Source organism: Arachis hypogaea, chromosome 15 (genome assembly GCF_003086295.3).
Source record: "Arachis hypogaea cultivar Tifrunner chromosome 15, arahy.Tifrunner.gnm2.J5K5, whole genome shotgun sequence".
NCBI lineage: Eukaryota > Viridiplantae > Streptophyta > Magnoliopsida > Fabales > Fabaceae > Arachis > Arachis hypogaea.
The window spans coordinates 21,406,327-21,434,046 of NC_092050.1; the positions used below are offsets into that span (position 1 = coordinate 21,406,327).

At 35.6% G+C, this 27,720-nt stretch overlaps 1 protein-coding gene across 1 annotated transcript; it reads left to right on the forward strand.

The window, feature by feature from the left end:
• Positions 1 to 2,202: 2,202 nt before the first annotated feature.
• Positions 2,203 to 27,720, forward strand: LOC112749925 (serine/threonine-protein kinase TOR-like). The gene is given in 60 exon segments (XM_072217803.1): positions 2,203 to 2,650; positions 2,760 to 3,098; positions 3,194 to 3,268; positions 3,452 to 3,624; positions 4,329 to 4,427; positions 5,001 to 5,160; positions 5,291 to 5,434; positions 5,587 to 5,756; positions 5,845 to 6,049; positions 6,188 to 6,382; positions 7,552 to 7,704; positions 8,147 to 8,268; positions 8,401 to 8,503; positions 8,584 to 8,670; positions 8,759 to 8,889; positions 9,917 to 10,019; positions 10,099 to 10,281; positions 10,353 to 10,445; positions 11,562 to 11,597; positions 11,764 to 11,862; positions 11,950 to 12,048; positions 12,148 to 12,273; positions 12,275 to 12,317; positions 12,722 to 12,846; positions 12,968 to 13,020; positions 13,801 to 13,924; positions 14,013 to 14,195; positions 15,043 to 15,195; positions 15,271 to 15,423; positions 16,178 to 16,249; positions 16,407 to 16,541; positions 16,643 to 16,704; positions 16,807 to 16,904; positions 17,561 to 17,670; positions 17,743 to 17,916; positions 17,997 to 18,062; positions 19,745 to 19,813; positions 19,911 to 20,021; positions 20,531 to 20,671; positions 20,771 to 20,899; positions 21,003 to 21,168; positions 21,261 to 21,475; positions 22,048 to 22,254; positions 22,657 to 22,770; positions 23,961 to 24,075; positions 24,078 to 24,163; positions 24,313 to 24,393; positions 25,610 to 25,684; positions 25,781 to 25,832; positions 25,835 to 25,846; positions 25,932 to 26,057; positions 26,060 to 26,091; positions 26,204 to 26,377; positions 26,546 to 26,610; positions 26,612 to 26,672; positions 26,753 to 26,836; positions 27,409 to 27,470; positions 27,552 to 27,592; positions 27,595 to 27,623; positions 27,706 to 27,720. Coding segments are annotated over 60 exon segments (6,828 nt in total). The 5' UTR covers positions 2,203 to 2,530.

A 27,720-nucleotide genomic window follows, 5' to 3' on the forward strand; every position in this document is an offset into this window, starting at 1 on the left:
TTCTTTTATCTTCTTCTTGTTTCCAAATTTAATTTTTTTGTTTCATTTGGTTTTTGAATAGAACATGGTGTTGCAAAAAAGAAAGAAAAAAAATATTAATACTAATTTGATAATAATGAATTTTTTTATTTTTTTTAATATGGTAATATTTATTTTTTATTTGATTTTTTATGAATTTAATTCTTTTGATTTTTTACTAGAGATTGAAGGAATTGATAAGAGAGAATGTTAGGGATAAAGAAGAGGATAATAAATTTTGCTTGAATGAAGGGGTAATACATATTTTTTAAATTGTTTTCATCTATTTTATCAAATAGAATTCATAAAGAAATATTAAAAAATTGTTGGTTGATCTAAACATGACATCGAAGGATAGCAATGAAGGCTCAATTCATAAAGATCAGAATATACCCTAAAGGGCATGTGGCAAGTAAATATTGAAAGCCACGAGGATTTTGCAATTTGAGACCCAATGACCAATTCGTATCAAGTTAAGTCATATCTGATAACGAGAAAATGGAAGCTAAACCAGTAGATATACTTGAAAACGAAAATTTTTTTATGACAATTAAGATGTATATCATATAAGATATTAAAAAGTGACTATTTTAAGTATTCAGTCTAGTGCACTTAGTTTGGAGCGGGTTGTCAATCAAGCATAGTCGTTTCCTATCGTCGAAGCCACTTCATATGGATTCGGGAGTCAGACGCATCCGGAAACAAGTTACCCCTATAATATGCATGATATATCTTCGGGTGTACTGTATGCATCGTTCTTTCGTAGAGTACTTATCCAACTCTTGACACACTCTCTTAGAATCATAGTAGATTGATGACCCATTTACTCTGATTCTGTTTATCAGTAAATTCTGGTACGACTCCTAAAAACTACAAAAAAAAAGAAGAAAATAAAATTCAAATTACAAAAAATATAAATTTCATACACATTAAATACATAATTTAAATTTTATACTATTTATCCAAGTCTTCTAGTACTATGATCATTCCTATCTAGCCTATACAAGTTCTGCTCGTACCCTCTTAATAAATTCTGCTCCATTCATATAATCTATATAAATTTTTAAAAATATAAAAATAATCAAGACATATTAAATCGAAAATAAAATTCGCATAAAATTAAATCATATTAAACCAATAATAAAGAATATCATCATAATCCTACTTATTTTATAATTTATTTTTATATATTCAAATCTAATATGCTACCATTAATAATTTATTTCTATACTTAATTTATAATTTATTATCATATTAGACTAATAATAAAGAACACCCACATAATGCTATACTATAAATTATATTATACTATTCTAAATATATTTTAAATTCAAATTAAAATTATAAACTACTCTATTTCTATATATTGTAATTTACTCTAAAATATTTATTCTTATAATAATTAAAAACGATTCTATATATTATTATGAACTCAAATCATAAACTACTCTAAAATATTTATTCCTATAATAATTAACAACTACTTTTACATAATGATAACCTAGCTATTCATATAATACTATCATTAATATTATTTAAACTAAATACTTAAATAAATATAATATGAAAAATAAACAAAAACAAGAGGAAAGAAGAGAAAACTAACCTGGTAAAAGATGAATAATGAAGAAGATTGTCATTGAAAGAGGAGGAGAAAGGAAATTGAGAAAGACTTGGAGAGAGAATTTGAGAAAAAGCAAAAAATATGAAGGGAAATGAATGCTTTTTATAATTGGACGAACTACATTCTCGACATGTAAATTGTTGTATTACTAAGCGATTTGAAAAAATTTATGCAGTTCGTTAAAATATTAGACAAACTGTATTTCAAACCGAAAACAAATAAATCTTTATAAATAATGCTCTTTTATTTTGTTTATGAAAATAATGTATTTTTTAATTTATTATAAAAATCTTACATTTGTCTTCAATTTATATACTATATGTCCTTAAGATTCTAATTTGAAAAATGAATGAATAAATCTATCTCCGAGCATTTTCAAGAATGCAAATGAGCTCTTTAAACTAAAGTTTCACCAATTGAATAAAATAACACATTATTCAAAGTTTATGGTATTAAAATGTCAATTCATCATTTAAGAGAGTTTAGGGGTCAATTTGCACATTTACTAAAGTTTAGTGTCTAAACTTGTTTATTATTATGTTGGGGCGGAATATTGTAACGGGTCGGACTGGAGTATGTTGGGTGCGTGTGGCGGGTGTGGTGCGTTCTCGAGTCGCTCCAGTTCTCGTCTCCTCATCAACCTCACGCCATCACCAGGGTGAGTTTGGTCACGCTTGGGAGCACCCAGAAACTAGTTAATAAACCTCATCTCGAGGTGCCCCCCTCACACTCACACTGTCTTTTCTTTCTATTCTCAGGCATGGCGGGATGCTATGTCTGATTCTCCAATCCATCGTTCCTAAATTTCAATTCAATAATAACACTAATAATTTAATCTGATTTAGTTTAGTTTAGTTAGGGATTAGGAACATCACACCAAAATCAAGGATGGCAATGGCAACACCCTCTCAGTCCCACCGTTACATTGGGCCACCGCCTGTCCCCGGCACCTCCTTCGACTCGCTCAACCGCATCCTCGCAGACCTCTGCACCCGGGGCCACCCCAAGGTTTCTACCTCACACTCTCTCACTTCTTCTGCTTCTGCTCCTCCTCCTCCACTTCAATTTTCACTTTCTTTCACTCTCACTCACTTACTAGTTCATTCTGGTGACGCAGGAGGGTGCTACGCTGGCATTCAAGAAGCATCTGGAGGAGGAAGCACGTGACCTAAGTGGCGAGGCCTTCTCTCGCTTCATGGATCAGCTATACGACAGGATCTCCAGCCTCCTCGAGAGCAGTGACGTGGCTGAGAATTTGGGAGCTCTGAGGGCCATTGACGAGCTCATAGATGTGGCTCTTGGGGAGAACGCTTCCAAGGTCTCCAGATTCTCCAGTTACATGAGGACAGTCTTTGAGGCCAAGCGTGACCCTGAGATTTTGGTTCATGCCAGTAGGGTTCTCGGCCATCTTGCCAGGGCTGGTGGGGCTATGACTGCCGATGAAGTCGAGCGCCAGGTTTCCCTCCCGTCTACTTTCACCCTTACCTTTAGCATTGTAACATGCTCTGTTTGACATGAGTTTTGAGTGCGTTGATTTTTCTTATCTCGTAGGTGAAAATTGCTCTAGACTGGCTTCGAGGGAACAGAGTGGAATATCGGCGATTTGCTGCTGTCCTCATCCTGAAAGTAAGTGCCACTATAGTTGTTATTTTGTCAGAATTGATAGAGGCTTCATTCCCTTTTCCAGTTGAAGAAGATCATTTTATTTTTTGAAGTTATCATTTGATTGAGTAAGGCTGATAATTTTTTTGTTCTCTTTAGCAAGTTTGGAATATCTATTCACTATCATTTTCCTTTTGGTCATTGCAGGAAATGGCAGAAAATGCTTCAACCGTGTTCAATGTCCATGTGCCAGAATTTGTTGATGCTATCTGGGTCGCTTTGAGGGATCCAGCGTTGCCTGTTCGTGAGCGGGCAGTGGAGGCATTGCGTGCCTGCCTTCGTGTTATAGAAAAGCGTGAAACACGCTGGCGTGTTCAGTGGTAAGTTCTTACTTTTTTTAGGCTTTATGTTTTTAACATTTGTGAAGATGGTAGTAGGTTTCTTTTTTGGTTGCCTTTGGTACCAGTGGATCTATTCCAACTAAATGACATATAATTAGTGAAGCTATGTTTCATGTAAGAGTTAGAGCAATTCGAGGTTGATTGTGTAGAAGTGTGACCGTTCAACTGTCTACCAGCTGAATGAGTTGTTTCGTTCCACAACTAAACTTTCACTAAAGATATCTGAAGGACAGGCGGATTCACACCTATTACACATCCAACATGGTAGAACACCTGAACTAACTATTGAATAGACTCTGAACTTTTCGCTAAAGCAGAAGTATGAACAAATATGGACTGCATTTCATGATCATTGTCTCTACTTGAGGCTAACATCTACTGTTGGGCATCCTTGTCAAAGCAAGGAGTGCCCATCAGCATGTACCCAACATGAAACCTGGTTTTACAGTAATATATGGCACCAAATCCAGCATTATTTCATTCAGTTGTTTACTTTCTTTGATATCCTCCATGGTGGTAGTAAAAGTTGATGCCAGAGCAGTGCATTTTGGAGGTTCTGGCTACACCTTTCATTCATCTGTTTTTTCTCACATCATGCTTATTTTGATGGTTTTAATCTTCTATTGCATAATATACCCCTGTTAGAGATCAGGTCAGGTTCATTACCTTTTATTTGGTATCAGGTACTATCGAATGTTTGAGGCAACACAAGATGGATTGGGTAGAAATGCCCCAGTGCACAGCATACACGGTTCGCTGCTTGCTGTTGGAGAACTTTTGAGGTTGCTATAAGTTTGAACATTTTGCACTGATCCATGAAAATTTTGTAATTTTTTCAAGCTAGCATTCTTAACAAATTGTTTACATTTTTAGTGAGCATTTTTCTACGCTTCTTCTAATATTTTCAGATTTTCCTGCATAAATTAAAAGTTCAGAATCATTTTAAGCTTGAAAATTATTTATTAAACACTTTATCCAGTCAACCCAGTATGTTGCTAGTGTTCTGTCCTTTATGAAGCATGCTTGGGGAAAAACTATGTTTTAACAGATTCATATACTAAATAAATATGAAAATGGAATGGAGGTTGTAAACTTACGCGGCTTAATGCTGCCACTCTATATGGCAACCTGAAAGTTAAATAACTAATTTATGGAAAGTAAAAATAAAATAGTCAAGTGCCAGTTGTGCCTAATAATATTACTGGAAAAATTCTACATGGACAATACTAAGAGACTGGGTTTGTTAATCACATTATCTGCTCGCTACTTTTCTATGTGTTATTATGAAACTCGGGTTGGTTACTAGTTAATCTTATTATTCTGAAATTAGTTTATATGTAATTATTGCTGTGAAGGAATACTGGTGAGTTCATGATGTCCAGATACCGAGAAGTTGCGGAAATTGTTCTCAGATACCTGGAGCACCGAGACCGGCTTGTTCGCCTAAGCATAACTTCATTGCTTCCTCGAATCGCACATTTTCTACGTGATCGTTTCGTTACCAACTATTTAACAGTATGTTAGCTTTTCCCTGTTAGTTGATTGCATTTATTAAACTGGGAGGAAGAGTATTCAGAACGGAGACTTTCAAGTAACTTAATGATATACTTATATGAGTTCCTATGGGAGATGAAATCCCTTGCAGATATGCATGAATCATATTCTTTCCGTGTTGAAAGTACCTCAAGATCGTGATAGTGGGTTCATTGCCCTTGGAGAGATGGCTGGAGCACTTGATGGGGAACTCATTCATTATTTGCCGACAATAACTACCCACTTACGCGAGGCGGTATGTTGCAGAAACTGTTGTTTGATGTCACTATTCATCTTGTTCCATGATGCATTTGCTATTAGGATTCATGCTTGGTTGTATTTTGCTCTATAATACGTGATGAGGAATTGAGGATATCATTTGACAGTATATCCATTCTATTGATGTAGATTGCTCCTCGTAGGAGTAAGCCTTCGCTTGAAGCATTGGCTTGTGTTGGAAGTATTGCGAAAGCAATGGGGCCAACCATGGAACCTCATGTACGTGGGCTTTTGGATATTATGTTTTCTACGGGTCTTTCAACTGTGCTTGTGGAGGCTCTTGAGCAAATATGTGCTAGGTATAGGTTTTGTTTGCAACAAATTTTCCACCTTTTTAGTGATTAATTTTTTAAAATGTTTCATTTGTGTTGTTTGTCATTACTTCAGCATTCCATCACTTCTGCCTACCATTCAAGAGCGGTTGCTAGACAGCATATCTATGGTTCTTTCTAAATCCCATTACCATCCTGGGAGGCCTGCAGCTTCCATTGGTAGAGGAACAGTGATGAATGTTCCGCAGCAGGTTTCTGAGCTTAGTGGTCCTGGTCTTATACAGCTTGCTCTGCAAACTCTTGCTCGTTTTAACTTCAAGGTTCTCAAAGCTCATTTTCAATAAATATAATGAACTGTTGTCATGTTCAATAAAGTCCTTATATATTGTCTTTATCATTTTTTTAGAAACATTGGAAAATGGTAGATGTTATAACCCTGTTTATCTCGCTTGATATAGGGTCATGACCTACTTGAATTTGCTAGAGAATCAGTTGTTGTATATTTGGATGATGAGGATGGAGTTACCCGAAAAGATGCTGCTCTTTGTTGTTGCAAATTGGTCGCTAGTTCTTTCTCTGGCGTAGCATGTGCTCATTTTGGTTCTAGCAGGTCAAATCGATCGGGTGGAAAGCGTCGCCGACTTGTGGAAGAGGTTTGGTGTTTACAAATTTTTTAGTTATTTATTTTTTGTATACTTCATATCTTTTGTCTTGTTCACTTTTGACTGTGCATTTCTAATTCTTCCCCCCAATTTTTTGAAACTTTCCTTTTTCTAGAATCCAAGATAAGAAGTCCTTTTTTAATTTAGAAAATAATTAGACTCTTTCAGATAGCATTTTATTGTGTATAATGAGCCGAGGTCAATTCTGTTACAGTGGACTATCTTATGCAAAGTTTAGCAAGGGTTAGACTTTTAAAAGGCGGACTTGTTACGGTGGACTAATTGCAGTCCAGTTATGCAGAAAATCTGGTTGGAATGAATGGTTTGGTTGGAGTTTGAAGAAGTTTCTGCTCTTAGATTTGTTGGAGTTATTGGTCCTTTTTGCTCTTACTAGTAGATACCCCCCCACCCCTCTTTTCTTTGTGATGTGCCCTGTAGGGAAAAAAAAACAAAGAAAGTTTCTTTGCTGAAGTACCATCTGAAGATTTTATGTCGGCCTCTATTCTTTTTGAGGATGTCCAATTTGGTTTCTGCATAGAAGTTTGTAATTGGGGACTGTAGTTTGACTTGTTTTTGGGTCCTATTATTGAAGCATCATTTTAACTCTCTAATAGTAGGCTAGGCTGAACATGTGACACATGAATTTTTGTAACTCCTGTTTCAAAAACCTTTTAATTGGGCCCCTGATTCCCATAGTTTATAATGGTGCTTTAACAGTAGGGATCTATGTTGAAAATTTTGGGACTATAAGAACTTAATTATGAAGGTAATAAAATATTCGGTTTCAATTGGAAAACCCCAAAATAGAATTTTAATGATTAGTGATTGATTTAGTCCTGACTTTATAATTACTCTGTAGGTCTGTCAGATGGTTGACAAGGGAAAAGTAATTTTGTGAAAAATTAATCTAATATTTTTCTTTTTTGAACTATGAAATTTAGACAATTGCGCCTTTGTCAGATTTTTCATGTTTCGCGGTTAAATTTTGTCAGAAACATTTTTTAATACAAGTTGCATATGTTTATAATATGGTGCCTATTCTCTAGTCTTTAGTCCTTACTCCTTATGCTATCTTTAGTGAATCTTGGTATTTTAATTGTGCAATGATGCACACTTATATATGATGTGCTTGTCACTAAATGATTTTGGACCTTTTGCAGCTTGTGGAGAAGCTTCTCATTTCTGCTGTTGCAGATGCTGATGTTACTGTTCGCCACTCTATCTTCACTTCTCTCCATGGAGATAGAGGTTTTGATGAGTATTTGGCTCAGGCTGACAATCTGAGTGCAGTATTTGCTGCTTTAAATGATGAGGTGTGACAAAGCTAGATATGTTGTGATTTGCTGTTGTTTATTGGCTGATTCTTATAGAGTAGTTTGCAGGATGTTAAGTTTAGTTGCAACTGTGGTAGCTAGATATCTTGGGAAATCACATTCACATTTATCTTTTATAATTTAGAAAAATGTTTTTCACATATTATATCAATAGACAACTTTGATGGTATTATGTACTTGTACTTTTAGTATTTAACTGGTAATTCCAATCTACATGTTTTTTTTTCCTGATAAATTTTGTTTCAGATTCATTGGAGAAAAATCGACAGATCAGACCTCTAATATCTTCTCTAGACCGAATTATGGCTGTGATTTAAGTGTTGTATAATGCTGTACACTTGCATAGGATTATATTTCCCTTATTTTTATTGGAGCTTCATTTTGTTGAATACTGTTGATATTTAAGAGTCTATTTCTGCAGGATTTTGACGTTCGGGAGTATGCTATTTCATTGGCTGGAAGGTTATCAGAGAAAAATCCTGCATATGTTCTCCCAGCTCTTCGTCGCCATCTTATACAGTTGTTAACATACTTAGAGCAGAGGTGAATTTGAATTGTTTATAATATTTAGTGGATCATCTTCATGTATTATGTATACCAAGATTCATTATTTTTATAGGATGCATTGGTAGCAGAACTATTCTGTTCTATTTCCATTTTGTTTTGCCATGTCAGCAGTGCAGATAGTAAATGCAAAGAAGAAAGTGCGAAGTTACTTGGGTGTTTGATAAGGAATTGTGAAAGGCTTATACTTCCATACATTGCTCCAGTGCATAAGGTTTTACTAGTTCTGGTGTTAGAGATACATTCTTATATTAAGTTTATTTAGTAACTTAACGAGTTTTCTCATTATTTCAGGCTCTTGTGGCCAGACTTGTTGATGCTAGTGCGAATAGTGGAATCATTAGTGGAGTCCTTGTGACTGTCGGGGACCTTGCCAGAGTGGTTAGTGAATTAAGTCTTGTTGGGCGTTTATTTGTTATTATTTTTTAATTTTGGTAAGTACCAAACTAACTTGGATGGTTCTGTGTAGGGTGGTTTTGCCATGAGGCAATACATTCCTGAACTTATGCCTTTAATAGTGGATGCTTTAGTGGATGGAGCAGCCGTCTCTAAACGGGAAGTGGCTGTTGCTACACTTGGTCAAGTTGTACAAAGCACAGGGTAAAGAACATGGTTGTATTTGTGCCTGTTTAGAAATTTTTTTATAGTTTTCTATAACAGTTTTAAAATCAGGTTTACTTTAAATTCAACTTCTTTACAAAAAAATAAATGAATAAAAGAACAAAAAACTAATTTGTAACAGTGTTCTTAAAATAGCATCTTAATGATTACGAATAAAATCTATTTGAAATGTTTGTTTTTTTGAACAACAACGATAAAGCCCCATCTCAATAGGTGCAGATAGTTACATGGATCAAATGATGCAATTGCACCCAGACTTGAATCATGTCTGAACTCATATCATTTATGCTTAAATCTCTTTTTAATTTTTTTTACAAGTATTCAAAAATTAATAGAACTTGAAACTTGTTTGGCAATATTATTTTAGAACTAGCAAATTGATATAATATGGCTATATTATCTTTTACATAATATTGTTTACATAATGTTCTTTTTTTTCTCTCCTAATTTCTTAACATTGAAAATTTATTTTGAGGATGATTGTTAAAGAAGTTCTTTGCTAGTATATAAATTATAAAATAATTCAGGATATCTTATCTTCCAACTTCGTGTAATGTTCTCTTTGTTCAAATGATATTTCTTCTTTTATCCCAAAAAAGTGTTTTCTTGTGCATCTTGATGATAATTTATCCAGATGTGTTTTCGTCAACAAAAAATTTGAAATTTAAAACTAGTACCCACGAAAGGGGAGCTTTAGGGTAACGGGTGAGTTGTTTCTGTGTGACCTCAGTTACAGGTTTAAGCTGTGGAATAAGCCACTGATGCATTTATTAGGTTAGACTCTCTACATTGCATCCTTTGGGTGTGACCATTCCTCGGACTTTGTGTTAGTGCATGATGCATGTATACCGGGATGTTCTTTAAAACTAGTACCCACGTTCAAATTCTTGCATTACCTTTTTTTATCGAGATGTACTTATGAATAAAATAGTTTGAAGAGGGCATTGAAGTCTAATGCTCAATTTTTCTATATTAATGTGATCAAATTTGTTTACAATTTTGATAGGTATGTTATAACTCCATATAATGAGTACCCCCAGTTACTTGGCTTACTCTTAAAATTACTGAATGGTGAACTGGTGTGGTCCACCAGACGGGAAGTATTGAAGGTAATAGTAAAAACTAAAAAGATGATATCTTTTGATATAGGCATGCTTTTGTCCTTAAATTGTACTTGGGTTCTTCCAGGTTCTTGGGATTATGGGTGCTCTGGATCCTCATGTGCATAAACGGAATCAGAAAGCCTTGCCAGGGTCTCATGGAGAAGTTACCCGCCCGGCTAGTGATTCAAGTCAGCAGATTCAGTGCATGGATGAATTTCCTGTTGACCTGTGGCCTTCATTTGCTTCATCAGATGATTATTATTCCACGGTAGCACATTAACACAAAACTTCTGTACCTTTATTTTTCACCCAACTTGTGTTGATTTTTTATGATTTCAGGTTGCAATTAATTCTCTGATGCGTATATTGAGGGATCCATCTCTTGCTAGTTACCATTTGAAAGTGGTTGGTTCTCTCATGTTCATATTCAAGGTATGCCAGCATGCAACAGGCCTGTGTCTTGTGCTTCCTCTATTATTTTCTGTGTATCCTGCAATTTCTAATTTTCCTGGTTTGTATTCTCCTGGTCTCCTCTTTCTTAGTAAGTTCTTCTATAAAAGTAAACAGGAGCAAAGTGTTGTCTTGTTATGATCAGCTCACTTCTGTCCCTGTATCTGATAAATGAATTAATTTGAGGAGATGCACCTGAAACTGAAATACAGAATACAACATTTCTAAAATAGTTGACATGGAATTGCAAAATAAAGAAATAATAATGGGCCATTGTCCTTGTCTGGTTACCATAGTTTTTTCTCCTCATAAATGCTATAAAATTTCCTTATTTTCTTTTATGTTCATTAATATATTAATGCAAGAAAAATTTAATTTAATTCAAATACAATTACACTTGTGATGTTATAAGTGTTGCTGAATGATTAGACTGACATAGAACTTGATTCTGCTATATATTTATGCCCTTCATTTTCTACTTACTTTCCTTTCTTTTTTTTTTTTTTTGTTTGGGGGGGGGGGGGGGGGAGGAGCAGGAGAGACCCCTTTTTGCTTATCCTTTATATTCTATACTCTATTTTTTGAATCACTTCATATTTTGTAAATTTTTAAGTTTGCATGTATCTTTAGTATTTCTATATCTCTCCTATGAAATTCATGTCCTGAACCAAGTGGTTGATTAATCGAAAGAACACACCAAGTTGATGGCAAGTCTTACCAGGATGGTTAATTTCAACTGAGTGTTGCATAGTTTGCTATCCTCTTTGCGGAATCCTCCTGCTAGCTTTTCTTGATATAGCAGATTTTGTGAAGGAAGTGTTGTTAAATACAAGAGTTTTAACCTCAGAGCATGAATTTTTTTATTGGGCTGATGTACGTGTGTTACTAATATTTGATTTATGAAATACACTGTAAAAGAATATTATTTAAGCAACCAAGTATTTTGATTTTGGTATCTTGATAGAATTTTTGTAACTGAAGGGATATTGAAGTGTTCTCTTTCACCAGTTGGATGTTAAATTGCATTTATGCTTCCATGCATCTACATTATTGATACTCATTGCTGGTATGATTGTTTTTTGTTGTTTGTGAGGTCAGTCAATGGGTCTTGGTTGTGTTCCGTACTTGCCAAAGGTTAGTTCTCTATCTTACATCTTTGCTCAGCCATACTTTTTCTTATGGTCTTTAGTCCATGTTTGTTGTTATTGTTGTATTTGACTTGGTGCCATAGTACTTGTCTATGGCATTTAAATTCATTTTGTGACCTAAAACTTTGGGCTTTGTCCTTGCTTTATTGTAGGTTTTGCCTGATCTCTTTCATACTGTTCGTACATGTGAAGATAGTCTAAAAGACTTCATTACATGGAAGCTTGGAACTCTTGTTTCTATTGTGCGCCAGGTAGTACATATATGTGTGTGTGTGCGTGCGTAATCAAATTGATCATTGTTTCCTTTTCTGCTCACATGCTTGGTTCTGAATTTGCAGCACATTCGTAAATATTTGCAAGATTTGCTTTCTCTAATATCTGAACTGTGGTCATCATTCACACTTCCAGCCCCAGCGCGTCCAGCTCTTGGATATCCTGTTAGTAGTGCTGCTTTTCCAATTTATGTAGATTAACCTAGAGATTTTCTCTGGTGGTTTTTCATTTTCTTTGTTTGGTTATTTGCTTGAATGTCACAGGTTCTTCACCTGGTGGAACAGCTTTGCTTGGCTCTCAATGATGAATTTAGAACATATCTTCCAGTTATTCTGCCAGGTTGCATTCAGGTTATTAGTGATGCAGAACGGTGTAATGACTACACATATGTGCAATGTGCTTGATATTCTCCACACTCTTGAAGTGTTTGGTGGTTAGTAGTCTTTACATAGTATGTTGTTCCCTTTTTTGTTACTCGTGCTAAATCACACAGGATTCCTTCAACTTGTGTCATTTGTCATTGCAACTTACAACTTGTTATTTATTCTTGAACCAGTCAACCCAACATTTATGATTGTGTATAACTGTATATCATACCCCATATTGCTACTATTCCTTTTGAATGGTTATTTGAATTTGAAATGCAAATTTTATTGGAAATAACATGAAATTCAGCAGAAAGAAAAGCGTGAGTGTCACTACTAGTAAAAATAGGTTTTATGCCTTTGATTTCATGAGTTCTATATCAGATTTACTGTACAAAAGGAATTTATAACATATGTGATTGTCTTGGCCAGAAAATGGTTAACCATGACGACCTTATTCTTGGTAATTTAGGCACCTTAGATGAACACATGCATCTACTTCTTCCTGCTCTTATACGTTTGTTTAAAGTGGATGCCTCCGTAGACATAAGACGTGCCGCAATCAAAACTTTGACAAGATTGATCCCTCGTGTGCAGGTTGGTTTATGAGGATCCATACGCATATATTTATAGTGGGCTTGTTTATGCTGATATAACATGACACTTTTATTTTTTTTCTTTTTGGTTATTCTATTGGTTTTTCTCCCTTTATCTGCAGGTCACGGGTCATATATCCTCTCTTGTGCATCACCTGAAACTAGTATTGGATGGGTGAGTATGCAAATTCTAGAATTTCATATTGTAGTGGAACCCATTGTCCTTTCCCCTTTGTTTGACATAATAGTTAATAATTAAAGGTAACACTTAAAGAGATCTTTGTTTTAAATGTGAACAATGATCATAAGGAGCTTTAAATTGTAAGGTGTGTATAATTAATTTGCAAATCTATCGCATCCTTACACAGAAGTTCATTCAGAATTATTATTGGAAATTTGGAATTTTGTTGCCATTCCTCTCCACACTATTTGATCTTAGGATTTTAACAGTGTCGAAAATTATTCCTAGAAGATTGCTAGTTTGCAAACCCTTGGCTCTTTTTCTAGCAAAGGGGTTATGGTGCACTATGAGGAGATAATAATTGTACTAAATACTTTCTGAAGTATGAAGTAATTGTAAGTCAGAATTTTGGTTTGTTATTGAGGAATTTGGGATTTGTTATCCATAATTAGAGAGTTTAAGGGCCTGTTTGGTTCTGTTCTCATATTTTGTTTTCTAGATTTTGTGAAGGAAATCGTGAAAACATGATGCGAAAACTGGAAATGATTTTATCTTTTTTACTGTTTTTAGTATTTGCTTTACAAACATTTGAAAACAGAAAACATGGAGATGAAAGCAGAAATTAAAAACAGAAATTAAAAGTCTGTTGACCTCCCATAAATTTTATATCTCTTAGTAGCTCAGTTTTCTCCATATTTAGTTCATATAATTTTTTAGACATTCATGTTAATTATCTGGTCTGGTAGTTCTTACAGTTTTGCTTCAAATTGACAGAAAGAATGATGAGCTCCGGAAGGATGCCGTAGATGCACTTTGTTGTCTGGCTCATGCCCTTGGCGAGGATTTTACAATTTTTATTCCATCAATACACAAACTTCTGCTGAAATATCGCCTGCGGGTCTGAGTTTTTCCAATTCTGTTTGGATTTTTAGGTTACATTAACATATCTTTCCCTTGAAAATTTGTTAAGTAATATATTACTGCAGCACAAGGAATTTGAGGAAATTGAAGGGCGTCTACAGAAACGTGAACCACTTATCCTTGGGACCACAACTTCTCAAAGACTGAGCCGAAGGCTTCCTGTTGAGGTTGTTAGTGATCCTTTAGATGATGTGGAGATCGATCCTTATGAAGATGGATCTGATGCCCATAAACTCAAAGGCCATCAGGTATCCTCTTGTGATGAGTCGAAATATGTTGGCTTTTTCTAAAACATGTCTACTACAAATTGGAAACCCGAGGGTTAACCAATGAAGATGAAAATCTTAAGGCTTCTGTTGTTGCTGTATTGATTAATACTGGTTGTAGAGATAAACAATTGGCAGAGGGGTTCCCTTTTTTTCCTTTTATATATTTATATTTTCGTGTGTTTTTTTTTTGGGGGTGGGGGTGGGGGTGGGGGAGAGCAAGTGACAGGAAGATAGGATTTACAGAAGAAGCAGTGAAGTCTGAGTACTGAATGAAAAGTTTAAACTGGGAAAGGAAAGTATAAGTGCAAGTCGGTATAATTGAAGTAATGCTGAGGCAGGGGGAAAAATGGAAGTAAAGGAGAAAGGCAAATATTTGAAGATTGCATTTGTAAGATGTTTAGTTGGGTTAAGTCTTGTTCAGGTTTTATATATTGCACCTGAAAGCAGACAATAGTTTTCCTTAATGTTACATTTATATATTGCATCTGAAACCAAGACAATAGTTTTCCTTAATGTTACATCTGATACCACCCCATTAACAACACTTAATTATAACTGATTTAACATGAGATTATTCATTTGGGATCAATTGGTTTGTATAATCTATGAACCTTCCAATAAATAATTTGTTGATTGTCTTAATAATGTCATTACACATTGTGCTAGTGGAATCCCTACACACACGTTAGATGGGAACTCTACTCTAAAGATTGGTGTATTGGGACTCTTGAACTTGAATTTGGATATATGACATAGGAATCCAATTCATAGGTATCTAGGTTTTGTGATGTTCATTTTTAGGGTTTAAGCACATGTCTCCATACAGGTTAATGATGGCCGATTGCGGACAGCTGGGGAGGCTTCCCAGAGAAGCACTAAAGAGGACTGGGCAGAATGGATGAGGCATTTTAGCATTCAACTTCTAAAGGAATCTCCTTCTCCAGCCTTACGAACCTGTGCTAGGCTGGCACAATTGCAGGTATAATTGCCTGTTGATATTGTTCATTGTGGAATTACTGTCCCCTATCCAATATTCACTTCTTGCCTTTGACAGCCTTTTGTTGGACGAGAACTGTTTGCAGCTGGATTTGTCAGCTGTTGGGCACATCTGAATGAGACCAGCCAGAAACAGTTAGTTCGAAATCTAGAGATGGCCTTTTCTTCACCAAATATTCCTCCAGAAATCTTGGCTACACTTCTTAACTTGGTATGCCTTTTGTCTTGTTAACTCTATAGAATCTGTGAGAGGAAACTATGATATCTTTATATTTGCTTCCTAAAGATTATTGAATAGTAACAGCATCTTAGAAAGGGTCATGGGTGAGACTTTAGTTGATAATATGTAGATCAGTGGATATAATGTACTAGGACAGTGAGGAATTTAGATAATTGTGATGGAAATCTATTCTTGTTTTTAAGCTGTGTTGCAAACCTTATAATGTACCCCCTCTTTTTCCCACTAATATTTTTGGATTTCTGAGAAAAATACATTCTATCATCATTTATTTCTACTGTTTTTTTTTTAACATATACTTTTGCTTGAAGAAGGCTGAAGTGATGTACTTATTAATGTTAATTTTTATTTCCCAAATAGGACTATAATGGTAAAATGGTGTGGCTCCATAGAGAAATTTACTGCTGTAGGCTCATTAAATGGATTTTAAACTGAAGAATGAATTGCCTCTTGAATTCCATCAGCCAAATTACCAAGCATACTATTTTCCTTGTTCAAAATAAATACAATTTGATGTTTTTAGTAGTTTTGTTCTTGAGAGATCCCTTATCACTTGAATTTTCAGAGACTTTACTGTTGTGTTGGAAATTTTGTATAGCATGCTTGACTTTTGTTGAAGTTTAGTTTTAGACACTGTTCATATTTTAATATTAACGATACATATTTTGAAGATTTGGTGAGGTGAATCTTTTGCATTTTGCTCCTGTTGAAATTTATGCTCTTGCAGGCTGAGTTCATGGAACATGATGAGAAGCCTCTTCCTATAGACATTCGGCTACTTGGTGCTCTTGCTGAGAAGGTCTCCTCTCTTTCCCTTTATGTCTTTGGGTGTGTGTATTACATGTCTCCACTGTTCAACACATTTTGCTCTTTTAACAACTTTTAACGACGTTTTATTGGATAATTTTCCCAGATTTCTATGCACTTTTTCATGCTGTTATTTTTCTATGTTGCAGTGTCGTGCATTTGCTAAAGCCCTACACTATAAAGAAATGGAATTTGAAGGAGCACGTTCTAAGAAGATGGATGCCAATCCTGTTGCAGTAGTTGAAGCTCTTATACATATCAACAATCAATTACACCAACATGAGGTTAGTTTGAATTGATATGATTTCTCATCGAGTTTATAATTTGGCTGCTTCCCTCTATGTTGACTTTCTTCCCGTCCATTTCAATTTAACATATATTGTAGGCTGCAGTTGGTATATTGACATATGCACAACAGAATCTGGATTTTCAACTTAAGGAGTCATGGTAACTTTTGCTTTTTATCTATATCATTGATCTTGGTTTATTGAGCTTATATTTCTGACAAACTCTTCAAGACATTGAAGTTTTATAGTATGTATTGTGTAGGTATGAGAAACTGCAGCGATGGGATGATGCCCTCAAGGCTTATACTGCAAAGGCTACTCAAGCAACAAGTCCACATGTTATCTTGGATGCTACTTTAGGTCTGTAATGAACTATTGATGCATTTAACATCCTTTATTAGTCCCTTATTTTGAATTATTTGAATTCGCCTCTATATTGCCCTAGTTTGGCATGGCTGTGTACACTATAGGTGTATCTATATTATGCTGAACTAAATTTCAAAAATTCAAAACTCAATAATATCGAGACAAAAGAATTATGCAACTGTTGTATGTACGAAGTCTGGTTGGGATGCTTTGAAGATTGATGTTTCTGCTATATGGGCCAGCTACCAAGGTAAAAGAATTAATCAACAATTAAAAATAATAAAATACAAAGCTTGATGCAATGCACACAAGTTTCCACATTTTTGTCTCTGACAGTGAGGCATAGCTAACGATGTTGTGCCACTGCTTCCTGGTTAGTGAAACAATCTTATCCTATGTAAAGGGTGATGCCCATGTTGGCCATGAGATGAATACAAATATTGGCAATTTATAGATGATGCCCCAAGCAGAAGTGGCTTGATTGGCCTCAACAGTTTCTTGTTCATTCTCCAGTTTTTCCTTCTCAGTATACACTAAATATTGATAACATTTTCTTGCAACTGTACGTTTAAATTTGTTACTAGCTTAGCTTTTCATGTTGGAACTTCTTTTCCATCTTGGAAAATGTGTGATTGGAGCTGGCTTTGCAGGTAGGATGAGATGCCTTGCTGCATTGGCTCGATGGGAAGAATTGAATAACCTATGTAAAGAATACTGGACCCCAGCTGAGCCAGCTGCTCGCCTTGAAATGGCATCAATGGTTGGTTTCATAGCCTTTCCTTGTGTGTAAGATTTTTTCACTTGCCTGTGCTTATGCTGATTGTTATGTTAGGCTGCAAGTGCTGCTTGGAACATGGGAGAATGGGATCAAATGGCAGAATATGTATCTCGATTAGATGATGGTGATGAAACAAAACTGCGGGGCCTGGGGAATACTGCTTCCAATGGTGATGGAAGTAGCAGCGGTACTTTTTTCAGGGCTGTTCTTTTAGTTCATAGAGGAAAGGTATTTGTTTACTTGAGGTATCTGACCTTTCTTACCATTTTCTGTAGTTTGCTTATGTTGTGATCTAATTCTATTGGCAGTATGATGAAGCACGCGAATATGTTGAAAGAGCTAGAAAATGTCTGGCAACAGAGCTTGCAGCTCTGGTTAGTATGCTTCATAAACTTTCCTTATTTGGTTTTGTCCTTCAGCATTGGTTAACTTGAATTTCACTAATATTTAGTTGGTTACATAGTGTTTGTGAGTTATCATTGCACTACAATCACTCTCCCAGATACTAATTGATCAGTGTCACTCTGGAAACAGGGTGGGGAAGTTTTAAAGTACTTTTTCATGCTGTACTTGTGTTGTACTATATTCTATTTCTGGTAATGGTCATGTTGAATGAAAGATAAACACGAAAAGGTGTGTTTATATTTGTTTTTTGAACAATCAAAGGATGTGTGTGCTGGACCGGCATTCACAAGAAGTTCTCATACCATGTTTAAGTTGTTTTCGCAAGCTCTATTATTAATTTGATCTCAGGTTTGGGATGCATTAGATGACTTGAAATCTTGAATGTCACAGTGTTCATAAAAACCATACTAGATCTTTCTAAGCAATTGTGAATTGTGTTTTGCTGAGTTGATCTTTCACTTAATGGTCATAAGCTTTCTACAATTTTACTTTCATGTTTGAATCTTGTGCTGATTATGATCATTATTTGAGTAATATTGCTTTATGCACTGATTACCATCAAATGTTGGTTGATAAGCCTTTTATACATACTAGCTTTGGATTATTTTTATTGCCTAGTGCAATAACCTTGTACTGTCCACGTATTATATGATGTAATTCTTTGGGAAAACCATTGAATAAGGGATACTCTTTCAACCTAGCCTTTCCTCCTCTTTATCATCTATCTTCTTTGCATAATTCTCTTATTCAGTTATTAGGTCCTTTTGCATTACACAAGGTTCCTCTTTCTCTTGGGACTTCCACTTCTTTCGTAACCTTTATGATATGGAATCCGCTGAACTTTTGATTCTCTTAGGTCTCCATAATTTTTCTGTCTCCTAACCCTGACAAAGATATGGTCTGTTGACCCCTCTAGTAGTTTTAGTTGTAATTTCTTCTTCCTTTTTCCCACTCATTCCTCTAACACACCTTTCCATATAGCCAAATCCATTTGGAAGTCCAAACATTCCTCTAAAGTCAAATCTTTTATATGGATAGCTGTGCTTAACAGAATTAATACCAATGACTTCTTGTAGGTTCGAAGGCCACATAAGGCTATGTGTTTTATGTGTGGGGCAATTTCAGAATCAAATCCACATCTGTTTTGCATTGCCCAATAGCTGTTTTCTTATGAAACAACTTATTTAGCATCTTTGATGAGTGTTGGGCTACCCTAGACCAATTTCTTTTGACAAGGATTGATCGGTTTGATAGCGTAATGCACACACCTTCAATGACTGATTTTCTGACAAGCATGTTTTATGGGATAGAATTGAATGCCTTGGATCCAGTTGGTGTAACACTCATGATCTTTATAGGGGACTTTCCCTCTCAGACATGTTAGAGATTGGAAAGTTATGCTTTATAGATAAAATCTTTTGGTTTTTGTTTTGTTTTTGTATCGGGGATCCCTTATCCCCCAATTTGTACGGTCCTTCTCCTCACCTTAACCCTGTAGTTGTGTGCGAAGAAATTTGCTGTTCTTCAGTTTTAAGGTTTAATTCAATTTTTCGGTTTCCGATTTGTTCAGTTCTCAGTTTTTTTGGTTCAGTTCGTTGGTTTTGTTCGGTTTTGAATACTCCTAAATTGTATTATTTTATTTCATTTTCAGGTTTTGGAGAGCTATGAACGTGCATATAGCAACATGGTTCGGGTTCAACAACTATCGGAACTGGAAGAGGTTTGTTCTAATATGTCCAGAATTCTTGCCTTAAGTTACTACCCGTTATTTGATGTTATAATTGTAGCGTAACATGGTAATGCTTTTCTCTTGACAGGTTATTGATTACCGCACACTTCCTATAGCAGACAGGGTTGCTGAGGAGCGACGGGCTCTTATTCGCAATATGTGGACTCAGCGTATACAAGGAGCTAAAAGTAATGTTGAGGTAAACAGATTTTCCTAAAAGCAAATATGCTTAAACATAAGAATTTTAGGGATTCTTGCAATTAAACAGTCTTCTGACTGTATGCATGGAGTTCATCACTATTTCTTTGAAAATGAATGGAATTATAGATAAGTAGTGTCACAACCCTTGTTGCTACATGAGGCCATAACTGCGGTTATAAATTTGAATTGTAAGTCAACCAATAAGACAAATTTTTAAATATTGGGACCTAATTGAAAATTAAGTGAAATATAGGACTTCTAGAGTAATTAAACCTTTACTATTCAATGCTATGAGTGGGTTACTTCAGAGTTTTTGTTCTGTCTCAAGATGTGGGTATCTAAATTTTTTGTTATGAACATCATTTGTTTATGGGGTTATTGGGATTAAAGGAGCTCATGCAGCCAGAATTTTATCTAGGTAACATTGTTTAAAGTTGGGCCTTGATTCCCTTCCCTGTTTGTGATCTATTTTTTCCCTTTAATTTTCTGATACTTGTGTGTGTGCAGGTCTGGCAGGCACTTTTGGCTATTAGAGCACTTGTGCTGCCTCCTGTGGAAGATGTTGAAACTTGGCTTAAATTTGCTTCACTTTGCAGAAAAAGTGGTCGAATTAGCCAAGCAAGATCGACTTTAGTAAAGCTTTTGCAGGTTTGGGTTGTTACCTGCTTTGAAAAAGTTTCTGTTTTGTGCCATTTCTCATTATCCTGTACCTGACAGTCAACTACTCCCCCACCTTCTTTTCCTCAGTATGACCCCGAAATGTCTGCCGAAAATGTACGATACCATGGCCATCCTCAAGTAATGTTGGCATACTTGAAGTACCAGTGGTCACTTGGGGAGGATTCAAAGCGCAGGGAAGCATTTATTAGGCTGCAGGTAAAATATCTACAAGTGGTATTTGATTTTTTATGTTGAACACTTACTGGAGTTCAAATATTTAGCACCAATGATATGCATGCCTGCTTTACTTTTGACTTAGAGTTTGGCTATGGAGCTCTCAAGTGCACTGAGCATCCAACCTGTTTCATCTTCGGGCTTCACTAGTGGTTTAAGTCCGACTGTTCCCCTCCTTGCTCGTGTTTACCTAATACTTGGATCCTGGCAGTGGTCGCTTTCTCCTGGGCTGGATGATGATTCCATAACAGGTTCTTAGATGTCATAGTTTGAACATTAAAGATACAACTATATTGATCTTTTCCATTTTTTTTCTTTTACTTTTCTCCCCTTTTATGTTTAGATATACTTGGTGCATTTGAAAAAGCCACTCATCATGCAAATAAATGGGGCAAAGCTTGGCATAAATGGGCACTTTTCAATACAGCAGTGATGTCTCATTACACTTTACGAGGTTTTCCAGATTTCGCCGCTCGGTATGTTGTTGCAGCTGTCACTGGATACTTCCATTCGATAGCATGTGCAGCAAATGCTAAAGGTGTTGATGACAGTTTACAGGTAAGAGACAATTTCTTATAGTATGATCCAAAACGTGTTTCCATCAATTTTGATTTTGCAGTATAATGACAATAACGTAATTTTTTGCTGGTACTATTAGATGTCATGACCCAAGCACTAATCATCTTAGAATTAATTAGTGGATTTAAAGGATGAGAAAATCCCGTGGTTATTTGATAGTATCATAATTTTAATTCCACCTTTACATGTTTGTCTACAAATTTCTTTTAGTGATTCCATTATTCCTACTATTATCTTCTGTTGTTACCACGGCATTTTGTGTTTTGACCATTTTTGTCTTCCGTTGTATTCAATGGTGCTGTAAATCTCTAGGATTCAAATTGGCGTCTCTAAACAATCTGCTGGGGCCTCATGCTCATGCTGGTTTCTATTCTCTGTGTTCCTAATTTATCCACATAATATTTATTATGAACAGGCGACGTGACAATTTACTATTGTGCTTCCTTGGATTTTGGCCTGCTTCACAGATTGCCCTCCACAATTAGCTTCTGGCATATTACATTTCACCTTATTCAATCATTTGATTTATAAAACTTTGCTGTTGGTGGCAGGATATCCTTCGCCTTCTGACACTATGGTTTAACCATGGAGCCACGGCAGAAGTTCAAATGGCCCTGACGAGAGGATTCTCTCTAGTTAATATCAATACTTGGCTAGTCGTTCTTCCTCAAATAATTGCCAGGATACATTCTAACAATCATGCTGTGAGAGAGTTGATACAATCACTTCTGGTTCGGATTGGGCAAAATCACCCTCAGGTATGTGGCTTGAGCATGGAGCCATGCCCACCCAGTTATTTACATTTGTTAGTTGCACCCTTTAAGTGTTTGATTGCTGTTTCACACATGGAAGCTGCGAAGTGTTGTTTTTTGGAATATTTCACTTATTGTTGCTGCCTTGAAATGAATGAATTTATTGAAAATTGAGTACAATTTTTCAACCTTCCTATTTGGTTTTAACCTTAGTGGTTTTTTCTTTTTCCTTTATTGAAGCATCCTATTTAACAAATGACAATTTATTCTTGAGGGAAGAACCAGAGTGTTATGTGTTAAGCTTATTTAATGTTTCATGTTGTATTGTTGCCCACGTCAACTTATAATGCTTTGGATGCCAAATTTGTTATTAACTGATCGGCTGTTTGCATTTGATTTGTTCTGTAGGCTCTCATGTATCCTTTGCTTGTGGCCTGTAAATCAATAAGCAACTTACGTAAAGCAGCAGCTCAAGAAGTTGTTGACAAAGTTCGGCAGCATAGTGGTGTACTTGTAGATCAGGTTTGCATGTTTGAGACAATGATCTATCTGTTGTTAGTCCCTACCTTGGAAACGACGATAGAGTACTTTTGAAAATAACGTCTGCTCATAAATACTTGTTATAGTCATTTGGTCTGGTGCTTTGGATACAAACTAGGATTACTTGGGGAATTCGGTAGTTTGTTTTCATCCTATAAAGGAAGGAAGCTTGGGTCTTGGCAATATTGTGTCCAAGAATGTTGCTTCAGTACCAAAAATGGTGCTTTCCTTTAGAATCTCACTCTCTATAGCATCAAGTTATCAAAAGTAAAGATGGTATGGATAAGAATGGCAAGAATACTAGTTCTGCTAACCATGCTACTCATTTTATCCCTAGGAAGTTCATTTCTCAAGGTTACACTATTTTGAAATCTATTATTTCCTTTACGGTAGGTGATGGGATCTCATTTTAACTTTTGGGAAGACCATTGGATAGTAGATACCTCTTTTAACTTAGCCTTATCTCGTCTGTATCATCTATCTTCCTTGCACAATATTCTTATTCGCTCCTTTTGCACTTCATAGGGTTCTTCTTACTCCTAGGGCCACATCTTTTGTAACCTAAATGATAGGGAATCCTCTAAAATTTTTATTCTCTTAGGCCTCCTTGATTTTTCTCTCTTCTAACCCTGACAAAAAGATAAGGTCTTGACTCCTCTGGTAGTTTCAGTTGTAAATCTCGCTGTTAAGTACCTAAGGAAAGTGGGAAACCACATCTTAAAAGCTAGTTATTAAGGGGAAGAACTACTCTCCTTAAATACATCATCAAGCATCCATACTACCCAATGTGGCACTTTGGGCACCCCATAATACCCAAGTCCCTAACATCCGCTTCCAGTTTTCAATCCTCCAAAACACAACCCCTTGCCATCTAGACAAACCCATTAGGGATAGGGTTAGATGCCTAGCATCTATTTGGTGTAAAGCTCGACTCAGAAAGATTGGAAAGTTAGGCTTTATAGCATCTATTTGTAATATTCTTCTCATTTTAACAAAATTCTTCTTATATATATATATATATATATATATAGCGTATGATCAATGCTGTTTAAATAGACATACAAGTTTAGATAACATCTTCTATTCATCGCTTACTATTTTACTTTCTTAACGCTTACTGTTTATTGTGTAAAACTGATGCAGTTTTAACCTTAACTGGGTTTTATTTGCAGGCACAACTTGTATCCAAAGAACTTATCAGGGTTGCTATTCTTTGGCATGAAATGTGGCATGAAGCACTGGAAGAAGCTAGCCGATTGTATTTTGGTGAACATAACATCGAAGGGATGCTAAGGTTTTGGAACCATTACATGAAATGCTTGAAAAAGGAGCAATGGAAAACAATGTTACCTTAAAGGAGAGAATATTTATTGAGGTCATACGGTGATTTTCCATTTTGTTTCTTTATCCATATCATTATCATAAATGTTGGCGTAGCTTCATTAAAACCATATTATATTTCCACAGGGTTATCACTTTAAAGTTTTTATTTTAAATCCTTCAGTGCTTTCTTTTTATTGTCAGGCCTATCGACAGGAATTATTAGAGGCTTATGAATGCTGTGTGAATTATAAGAGAACGGGGAAAGATGCTGAGCTTACTCAGGTATGACATTTGGAATTGAAAATGTTACTTGTTATGAATGAAGGTCCTGGATATTGGGATGCTATAATATTTTGGCACAGACATTGTTCTAAATCTTATTCCTATTCATGGTAGAAAACTTCTCTCCTGGTCTCCACGAAGGGGGGAACCCTAGATAAGTTCAACCAAAATATCATGATCCCACTAGATCTCTTACAGCTAAAAGGATACACATAATGCAACACTTTGTCACATCCATTAAATTTTGGCAACCTTATTCCTATTGAAGCCTGTGAAGTTTAGGTCAATTTATCCTGGAAAGAGTGATTTGCAGACTAATCAACATGGACAGTGAGTGCTGAGTAGGATAAGAATTTTGACAAATATGTACAATAGTACTAAGCACAGCTGCAAGAAGGATTCGGAGTTTCTGTCTTTATCTGATGCGGAGTTAAAATTGGAAGGACAACATTATTTTACCTATAGATCTTTATGATAAGATTACCACTGCATGAAGAATTTGGACTCTGGTGGGATTGGGTTAGAAATTGGAAGTAGGGGTTACATGTCTGGAGAATCTAGAGCCTAGACCAGACCTGCTATGTGACAACAGAAAATAGTTGAGCAGAAAAAAAAATGCTAATCTTTTTTATAATATCCAGGTTTCTGAAGTATTGAAGTACCAAGAAATATTGCAATCCTGAGTAGCATACAAATGCTGGGATTCAAATAATTAAATTAAAAATCTATTAATTGTTTGCTATGTTGTTTGATCCATTGTTGTCTGTACATTCTATTCTCTATTGGCAATGACATAAAATTTACTCCCTTTGTTTCATGATAACTTCCCCAAAACCAAAATGTCAAAAACAGACATCAAATGAAACAAAAAAATGTCTTAGTAATTTTAGAAATTATATGGATAGATAGAATTATCCCTATGAAAAAAACACTTTATTTATCCTTTATTTAATACATGTATTCTCTTTCTAAAAGCTACATTTTTAGTATTGACAAAAATGGAAAAAGAAATAAATGCTACCTAGATATTGTAAATGGGACAAATATTTTGAAACCTTCAAAAATGCAAATGGAACAATTATTTTGAAATGGAGGGGAGAATTAAATATATGGGAAGGAAATATATATGAAAGAGATAATAGTTGCAGTCTGCTTCTGCCTTTTTTCCTTCCTGTGAATTTATTTTCCCCCTCTTTTCTGATTATTTCTTCATTAGGCATGGGACATCTATTATCACGTATTCAGAAAGATAGATAAACAACTTCAGAGCCTTACAACATTAGACTTGGAGGTAAGAGTAATGCTTAATCGTTGATTCTCTTTTTTAATTATTATTAGCATTATTTTTTGATAGTTATGCCCCCGTACTTTTGTGCATGTTTTCTAGGCTGTTTCTCCTGAATTACTAGAATGTCGCAATTTGGAGCTTGCTGTTCCTGGACATATCGTGCTGGTAAATTAGTTTTTTTCTTTCCATCTTCCAGCATTAAATTATTTTGTACATTAAGCATATCAGGATGCCCACATCTTTATTTCAGATGCACCTGTTGTTACAATTGCATCATTTGCACGCCAGCTTGTTGTCATAACATCTAAGCAACGACCAAGAAAGTTGACAATTCATGGAAGTGATGGTGAAGATTATACCTTCTTATTGAAGGGACATGAGATTTACGCCAGGATGAAAGAGTCATGCAGGTATCTTTTCTCTTCTGGTTATGAGCATGGTTCTTGTATAGTGGTACCTGGTCAATTTCTCTAGATTCTTTCTTGCTTCCTACTTGATAAGAACTTTGTTGTTCTTTGACAGCTTTTTGGTTTGGTGAATACTCTGCTTGAGAATTCTCCAAAGACAGCAGAGAAAGATCTGTCTATTGAACGATATGCTGTGATTCCTTTATCACCAAACAGTGGTTTAATTGAATGGGTCCCAAATTGTGACACCTTGCATCATCTCATTCGAGAATACAGGGATACCAGAAAGGTGGGGTCAGAATGCCCTTGGTGGTTCTTCTATCTGTTTCTCCCATTCTCTCTCTTGTTTTCACTTAGTTTTGATAAACCAGGTTTTAATAAGTAGTTATTTCTTCACTCGTAGCTATGGTAGTTTCCAATTTATATTTTCTTGAATTTCTATATACTCTCTTTGTAGATTACCTTGAATCAGGAACACAAATATATGCTCAGTTTTGCACCTGATTACGATCATTTGCCACTATAGCTAAGTGGAGGTGTTTGAATATGCTTTGAACAATACTGAAGGAAATGACCTGGCAAGGGTATGTGATGCTTTATAGATGTGTTATATGGTCTTCTATGACATACTCATTTGAGTTTCGCAATGTTCCTATTCCCCTAGGTGCTTTGGTTGAAGAGCCGTACATCTGAAGTGTGGCTGGAGAGGAGGACAAATTACACTAGGAGCTTGGCAGTTATGAGCATGGTGTGTGATTAATATGCATGAGTGGAACTTGTGATCATGTCTGTCTGCCTTATAAGTACTTGTATCATAATGAAATTTCAATATACACTGTACAGATTTGACTGGAGAACTTGTGCTTTTCAGGTTTTTTTTTTTTTTTTTTTTGTGGTGGGGAAAGGGGGGGGGGGGGTTCTTCAATAAGGATTTTATTTTATTTGAAAGCATTTGTTAGTCCTGTTGATTAGCTGAACTTAACCAGTTGGAATAGATGCAAGTAAAAATTCTTCCCATCACTTGATGTCCTTCCAGGCTTCCCAGTTTTAAACTGGCTCATAACCACTATTATGAACCTTTAGTAGTGCAAATTGATCCATTTTCTTTTGTCAATAAGACTAAACTGTAAATCTAACATGCTATGCTATTTATTTTTTTATCAACTCTTAATTAGTTGTGACCTTTCGTCATTTGTTTTTATTACATATAGCATATTGTTTTGTGGTTTAGTTATTCCATCTCTAAGATTTACCGTCTGTAATTAAAATTTCCCAGTTGTTCTCATTGTTTCTGGGCCAAACTAAGGGTTTTTTTGTCAGGTTGGTTACCTTCTTGGCTTAGGCGATCGCCACCCCAGCAATCTTATGTTGCATCGGTTTAGGTAATCTGTGATAAGAAAGTTAGTTAGATTGACATGATTAGTAAAAATTTTCATGTATCTCATGTTTATGATATTCTGCAGTGGGAAGATTTTACACATAGATTTTGGAGATTGCTTTGAAGCTTCATGAACCGTGAGAAGTTCCCAGAGAAGGTGGATTCAAGAACAACTTATGAACTGTGGATCATAGGGACTGTGGATTTTTTCCTCCTTTAACTTTTAAATTCATGTGCAGGTCCTTTTCGTTTGA